This window comes from Gallinula chloropus, assembly GCF_964237585.1.
Source record: "Gallinula chloropus genome assembly, chromosome: Z".
NCBI lineage: Eukaryota > Metazoa > Chordata > Aves > Gruiformes > Rallidae > Gallinula > Gallinula chloropus.
Genome location: NC_140089.1, coordinates 31,131,921 through 31,140,131, shown reverse-complemented (window position 1 = coordinate 31,140,131; position 8,211 = coordinate 31,131,921). Strand labels below are relative to the sequence as shown.

The 8,211-nt window shown below is 41.0% G+C and overlaps 1 protein-coding gene across 1 annotated transcript; it reads left to right on the top strand.

The window, feature by feature from the left end:
• The first annotated feature begins 5,379 nt into the window (after window positions 1–5,379).
• Window positions 5,380–7,826, top strand: GLDC (glycine decarboxylase). The gene is made up of 3 exons (XM_084278030.1): window positions 5,380–5,442; window positions 6,131–6,211; window positions 7,195–7,826. Exons 1-3 carry the CDS (start codon window positions 5,416–5,418, stop codon window positions 7,336–7,338), a joined length of 252 nt encoding a protein of 83 aa, XP_084134156.1. The 5' UTR covers window positions 5,380–5,415; the 3' UTR covers window positions 7,339–7,826.
• Window positions 7,827–8,211: the final 385 nt, after the last annotated feature.

The window sequence follows — 8,211 nt, the reverse complement described above, 5'->3', positions numbered from 1 at the left end:
TATGTTAACTACGGCTTTTTTCAACTCACTTACTCCAAGCCATGGGATAATCTATCTTGCAAAATTGTATTAAAGTGATATTGTCTCTTAAGTTACATCTACATCAATCTATTCAGCATTGTTACATTTCATTGAATCAGGGGCAGTCATATTCCTCAAAAATAAAATCATATTACTCTTCTAAAAAGATCACTTTGATTTGGATAGATGCATGAATTTCATGTAATAGGCTGAAATCTGAGTGTCATCCTCCATTCTCACTAGTTATGCTCATAAACTTTGGGTTGAAGCAGACATAGACCAAGCCTTCTGGAGGACTGTATTTGGAAGGAAGGTGAAGAAAAGCTACTGCTGAAATTATCCAGAAATGGTAGCACAGGAACATACATTTAAGTCCTAAAATCAATGTTTTTCTTTCAGGAAGAAACATTTGGCACCCTACTTGCCTACCCATCCTGTCATCAAAATACAGCTGGATAAAGATGCATGTCCTTTGGGTACTGTCAGTGCTGCACCTTGGGGTTCCAGTGCTATACTGCCAATTTCCTGGGTGTATATCAAGGTGAGTAGACCTTTATAAGGAGTATAGGCTGAGGGTCTGTTTCTGTTTCAGCAAGTCTGAGGACCACTGGAAGCACATGAACAATTTGTTGTAAGACGATTGCACAGGCTGAAATCTGTGTGGTTACAGCATGGTTATAGGTTGTTTACGACCTTTGAACCTCCTTGTTTTCCAGTCAGACAATGGAGTTAACCTGTTGCCATCTGTTGCAGTAGGAAGGGATGGCAGGACAACTGCTGTGTCTATGCAGCCCGCTTAATTCTTATGTCCCTTGTCTGTACCAAGACTTGAGACAAGCGGACATGAGGCAGAAAGCTGCAAGAAGACTTGACCCTCCACTGTCTCTGATATCAAAGCTTTTGTGTTTAAAAGCTGCTTGGTAATTACTTCCTTCCAAGAATATTTATGGTTGTATGCAGCAGTATACTTGACCTGTATGCTACATTTCACTCTCCAAAATCCATTTAATAAGAACATCAATTCCAGGGGATTTTACTGAATTTGAAAACCAGGATTAGTTGAAAACTGAGATTAGTTTTGGCTTTTGATGTGTGACAACCAATCATTTGCAGGCTTATCGTTAATTTTTTAATGCCTTGCAATGTAATGATAAGCCTGTGAATAATTGGTTACATATATGTAAGTAGGAGTCAGCCAACAGAGATGCACATAGATTCAAATTCTGCTTGAGAAGAGAGTGTGCTTGGTCTCTGAGCAACATTTAAAGCTTTCAGTGCGAGAAAGAGTTGGGATCATGAATGAAGGGGCAGTGTCATTCAGAGTACCCTGTTGCCAGTTTGATGCCCTAACCATAGAAAATCCTACTCCAGGGGAAAGCAGCTCTACTGGAACTTGAAATGAGCAAATATGAGCTGGTATGACTTTCAAGGTGGCTTTTCAGCTGTGGGTAAAAAAATCACCTGTGACTGAAAGCTGGTTCCTATTAAAGAATGCTTAAGATGCTGTAAAGTTTTAAGGAAAGCTGTTTTTTCACAACACAAGCACCATCACTTTACACTGTCCCATCTAAATGGGCTGCCTTGAGGGCTGTTTTGACTTTCTTTTTTGCCAACTTAATTTTTAAGCACAGTGTTAAGAAGCTCAATCGCAGCTCAACTCCAGTATTGTCCAGCAGCAGAGAAGTAAGTGCCTCTCTGTTCATTTGGCACTGGTCTTTGTTACAATGCACAGTATCATCCCTGACATGAGATAATTTCTACAGGCAGCACCCACAGCTTTTTGGGCAGCTCTCTGGGCACTCTTACCGTAGGGATGGTCACAGGTGTGTGCACTTCTTGCAAGCACGCTGATGACATTCTTGAGTTTTGCTCACTTTTTTTTTCCTGTCCATTTCAGACCTTCTCAGTTTAAGGAAAAGTTCTCTTGGCTTTAGGAAAAAACCTCCTGTACACTAAGTGACCTCGTAAGCTACGTATACCAAAGTTGCTCTCAAGCAATACCTTGTGAGTGTAGTGCAGGACCGTGTAGGAGCAGTGTTACTGCCTTAAAGCTAGCCAGATGCATTAAGGTGCTGTTGAGTATCATGCCTGCCAGTACAAGAACACACTTAGCTACCTTGACAGCATTTTTAGACTTCTTTCATCATGTTATTTTCTCTTTCAGACAATGGGAGCAAAGGGTCTGAAACATGCTTCTGAGATTGCTATACTAAATGCAAACTACATGGCAAAAAGGCTAGAGAAGCACTACAAAATCCTTTTCAGAGGAGCAAAAGGCAAGTATTGGACAATTTGCTTCTACAAAGATGACTTTTCCCCAGTGGGAAAGTTGGCTTGCATTGTCATTCTTTTTCAATGCTGAGTGACACCTGCATCTCAAACTTGTCTAAATGCTGTTTGCAAGGAGAGAAATAACCTCTGGAATGCTTCTGTGGAAGCACTGCAATGGAACTGAGATTCACAGAATTGTAGGGGTTGGAAGGGACCTCCAGAGATCAAGTCCAACCCCCCTGCCAAAGCAGGTTCCCTAGGACAGGTTGCACAGATAAACATCCAGACAGGTCTTGAATATCTCCAGAGATGGAGACTCCACCACCTCCCTGGGCAGCCTATTCCAGTGCTCTGTCACCCTCACTGTGAAAAAGTTCTTCTTCTGCATGTTGGTGTGGAACTTTCTGTGCTCCAACTTGAGGCCATTGCCCCTTGTCCTGTCCCCACAGACCACTGAAAAGGGGCTGGCTATTTCCCTGTGTCCCACACTTGAGATATTTATAAACATTAATAAGATCCCCTCTTAGCCTTCTTTTCTCACAGCTGAACAGCCCAAGTTCTTTCAGCCTTTCCTCGCAGGGGAGATGCTCCACTCCATTAATCATCTTCGTAGCCTCCGCTGGAATCTTTCTGTAACATCCCTGCCTTTTTTATACTGCGGAGCACAGAACTGGATACAGTACAGATGCTTGGAAGCAGAAGAAAACATGCCTGTTTGTATTTAGAAGAACTTACTTCAAAAGTTGGAGCAAATCTTGGCATCAGATTGTTCTTCTTGTAGTCTGGTAGAAGATTAATAAACAGAAAAAGAAGGAAGCAACAAAGTTGAGACCTCCAAATCACCCCCAACCAGTGGCACAACAATTTAAGAACTGGAAGCAATTTCTAGATCTGAACTTTGCACACTTTCTCTGAAAACATCCCCCCAAAACAAGCCATCAAAACAGACCACAATCACACCAATTTTTTCTCATTTCTGTTCCTTACCCTCCTTTGTGAGAAGCCCCTTGGCAAGGCAAAATACTCTAGCAACATTCTAGTCCCCTGCAACAGCGCTCCAATTTTGCAGGAGGACATACGTAATGAGTAAGGGGTGAAAGAATTATCTGTCACAAGAAAGTAGCCATCAGAGAATGCTATTTTATGTGTTTAAGCTGAATGGCACCAAAGAACATTGGTACAATGTGTGTGCTATTCAAAATGTCTGTCTTGAATTTAACAGAGCACACCTTTGCTAAACCTGCTGGTTTGCATTTTAAGAGAATATATTATTTCCTCACAGTGGGGAATGGAAGTTGCAAACTTGGAAGGATTCAGCATTGAGATGGAACAAGATTCTCCAGGATCATAGATATGAATTTAGATAACTAATACCTTTAGCCTACAGCACCTGATTTGAGCTCTTCTCTGTCATAATACAAAACTTTTTGTCTTGTACATGTTTAATTCAAGATAGCCTAAGACACCTAAATGGTGCCTATCCACTGACAAATCCAATTATTTTTCACAGTCCTTGTAAATTATAGGAGCTACTCAGGCTACCCTTTCCTAGGTCTGATTCTGGGAATGAAGCTTAATCTCAATGTGACTTGTGGCACAGAGGTCCAGTGGTCAAATGTGTCTCTCACCTGATCATTTCTTCAGTTTGAGTTTCTGCCCAGTGGATATTTTTTAATTTGTCTTTTTGACATGTTCTCCACAAAACCAATCACAATAGACTCCTTGTTAGATTGCATTATTCTCCTAGTAAGTAAACTTAGTGTATGTTTTTTCATGTACAGGTTATGTAGCCCATGAATTCATTCTGGATACAAGACCTTTCAAAAAAACAGCCAACATTGAAGCTGTAGATCTTGCTAAGAGGCTTCAGGATTATGGTAAGTCAAATGTCTTTTCTTTAAAAAAAGCAGCGTGAGAATTTCCTAAATGTCTTCTAAAGGGGAACAGTCTAGCCCTGTGCTTATGGATGATGAATCTCTCATGATCCTTTCAGGTCTCCTCATGTTCATTAAGGGCTTAGAGAGATTATTTGCATCAGTTGAGTTGTAGTAGCTACTTAGAAGCCTGCTGCTACCTCCGCAGTCGCGTAAACTGCCTTCAAATTTGTGATTATGTGATGCTTAGCCACTGGAGAGGTGGGTTCGAGCCAAAAGGTAGCATAACACTTTTGAAGTAGGGTAATAGTATGCACTTCCATCCTGATACAATTTAGGCAGTTTTGTATACATGCTCTGAGTAATCTGATTGTGGCTACTCTCTCTTTGACCCATTGAACTGCCTGACCCCACAGAATTATCTTTAAAGATGCATAAAAGCTGTCAAAACTCCAACCAACAACACCTCATCAGTGAAATAACCCAAAGCCCAGTTGTGATACCAAAGAAACCATCCTTCCTGCTCATCCTCAGTGGGCTGCTGTGATGGTAAACAGACTTCTCAGTAGGTTATGTGGATCAGTTTAGTAAAGTTCCATCCTCTGCAGCCAAGAGAGAAGTGTAATTAGCAGTGGAACCAGAAAGGAATCGTGAGAGATGACCTTTTCTTTCTACCTTGTTTAGCAGCACAGAGATCTATACCTGTCTCACTCTGCCATCCAGCCTGTCCTAAGAAGGTAACATGACAAAGCACTTCCACTGAAATGAGTAGCACCAACAGAAATAACCCAGCTCAGAATCACAGAAGGGTTTGGGTTGGAAAGGACCTTGCAGATCATATAGTTAAAACTTTGGGCTTGAAAATAGCAAAGCAATGAAGAGCATGTCACTCTGCTGTAAACAACACAATGGCATCACCCCTTCAATGCTGAAAAGTAAGATACTTAAAAAGTCTCTCGTACCTCTACACTACACTGCCAGCATTGCCCATGAAGTTCAGGCTCATAAAGGTTATAGAAAGGGCTGAAGTTGTGAATCAATTGCTAGCTAGTGCATATATTAGCTCATAACCTATTGTCCATAACTGGTTTCTCCTTTATCAGGTTTCCATGCTCCAACCATGTCCTGGCCAGTGGCAGGGACACTTATGATTGAACCAACCGAGTCGGAAGACAAGGCAGAGCTGGACAGATTTTGTGATGCAATGATCAGTATTCGGCAGGAAATTGCTGAAATAGAGGAGGGCAGGATGGACCCTCAGGTTAACCCACTAAAGGTAAGATGATGGGCAGACCAAACTGCCAGCATCAGCTTAACCTTTTGAGACCTAACTTGAGAGCAGGGGAGTCCGCTTCCTGGTCTTTCGGCAACTCTCAACCAACCATGTACAAACTGTGAACACACACACACGAACCCAGTGAAATGTTGCTTGTTTAGAAACCAGTAACTCTTTCAGAATTTGAATGCTGAGTTTCTCAGGTCAGAAGCCTTGCCTTTGCTGACACAGCAGAGGAAGTTATCTAGACAAGAACACAATCTATAATTTTTGAGGCCATCTCAAAGTATTGAATGAGAGATGCTTATTTATCTGGTTTAAGGGCAATGACCTTAAAATGACTAGTAAAAGAAAGATTGAATTATTTTAGCACCTTCAGCACAAAATTGCTACAAGCTTTTTAGTTCTGTGCAAGTCCTGTAACGCTGTACGGATTTTATAAATGCCAAGGGGATTTAGTGAAAAGTTGGTAACCTGTTCAAACCTTGGGTAATTTCTTCAGGCAAACTGAAAAATAATCCAGATACTGACTCGTTTCCTGTTTTAAATCTGCCTTTTTCTCCCCAGATAACTGGTATTCTGTAGAGACTCTCTAGACAGCCATTATTTATTTGTAGCAGTGTGAACTTCAAGGAAGGTTCACTCTGATATGTTCAAATTCTGTAATCTCGTGTCTTTTTGCTTGCAGATGTCACCACATACTCTCAACTGTGTCACTTCTTCCAAGTGGGATCGCCCTTATTCCAGAGAAGTGGCAGCATTCCCACTGGTGAGTAAATAACAGGGCCCCAGTGGTGTGGCAATACATAAATGTGCTGCTTCTGCTCTGTGGCTTTGTGGTCAGATGGAGATGAAGTAATCTGTTAAGAATAAAAATTTCAGAGCCAGTTTTACTGTTGCTCAATTCTTATGTGTGTGAGCTCTACAGTAGTTCCATTAGTTCTGTTTTCCAAGAGGAGGAAAAAAGATCTTTAGAAAAGCCTTTACATATGAAGTGCAAACTTGGATTTCAAATCTCAGCACTTTAGTACTAGGTACTCCTGTGGAAGACAGCCCGTTCAGTTCTGACATACTGTGCCAGGGCCCAGAACAGACTCCCAAGTCCTGGTGTTCATAGCTTTGCTCCAAGGAACTTGGATGAGGGTGTGACAAAATGCACAGTCAGCATGGGGCAAGCCACACAAATGTGAGCCCGATAGAAATAAAGGTCAAAATTGGAGCCGAATAAAATCCAGACTTCTCCAGAGTGCTACATAAGATTGCTTCCACAACCGTTAACAGCTAAGCAGAACTGTAACTAACTTTTCTTACCTAAAACTGCATTGCATCTACCTTACTGCTATATACTGTTTCAAAGAGGAAGAATTTAACTCTGCCTATGAGTTTTGCCACCTTGTTCTATATATTAGATTACAACTGAACAGCACAGGCTGTGGTAGTCTCCTCTGCTTTTCCATGGTTGCTTTCCATAAGTAAGTTATTCAAAGGGTCACAAGTTTTCTTTTATCTCATGACAACTGCTTCTTTGCAAGCATTTGTCAGAGGACACAGTCTTTTGCCTGCCAACTCTATTATACATGCTCGTTAACTTTCAGGGAAGACTTGAAATATGACTTAAAAACCACCCACTTCTCCGTCATTTGTCATTTTTAAAACGTCGAATGTCTGTTGCAGTTAGTCAGATTTGCTTCGCAGAACAATTAAAAGTTGGTTTGGGGATTTTTATTTTTTTCCTCCTTCTTCTGTACTTAGCCATTTGTGAAACCTGAAAGCAAGTTTTGGCCCACGATTGCTCGCATTGATGACATATACGGAGACCAACACCTGGTTTGTACCTGCCCACCGATGGAAGCCTACGAATCTCCCTTTTCTGAACAGAAGAGAGCATCTTCCTGAGACTGCTTCCAGCTGCCTGGACTTCCTGAGGATGGCCTTTTCCTCCCAGACCTGATAGGGGTTTTATATACTGTGTATATTTTTGGATAATCACTGTGTTTGTTAATTGGACCACTGCTCAGTTAAAATGTGAATACAATCAACGTGTTAGGTGTAAACCAAAATGTGATTGTTCCACAGCAGTTGATGTTGAAGTTGCCTTGATTCAGCATTTTGTCCATTTTGTGCTAGAGGTTTATAACCGTTAACACCCAATTTGAAAAGCAGCAGCCTGGAAGATGTCTTAAAAAAAAAGTAGAAAAGGTGCAGATGCATAAGGCAATAGTAAGGAATATTAACTGCAGGAGTAAGCGTTTGTATTCTGTAAAAAAGGATGAAGTAGGTTGTTTAATTTACTTCATGTATTAACAACTAGCATTGCTAGTGATAATATTTCATACTGTGTTTTTTACGTATCAACATTAGTGCTCTAATAAAATTGGTCAGAATTTTAAGTGTTGTCACGTTCTGGATTTTAACTTCTCAGATGGATTTATCCAAAAGAGCAGGATCGAACTGTGAAGCTCAGGTTCCCATTTGTTAGACTTGCTGCACAGTAACAGCTTCTACACAAAGCAAAACAATGGCAGAGGTTAATACTCAAACAAATCTCTGGGATTTTTTGGGTTTTTTTTATGATGAGCTCGAACAATCTTAACTTTTTTTCTGTATCACATCAGCAATTCCTTGTAGTTCCATCTAATCCTCTCCTCTTACTCTGAAGGAGGCTCGAAAACACCTTCTTTAACAGACTGTTTACTGCTGCGTGTGAGTTAGATCTGGCCTGACAAAGTCTTCGCATTCCACCATTTCTCAAACCTCTCATTTGGGCTA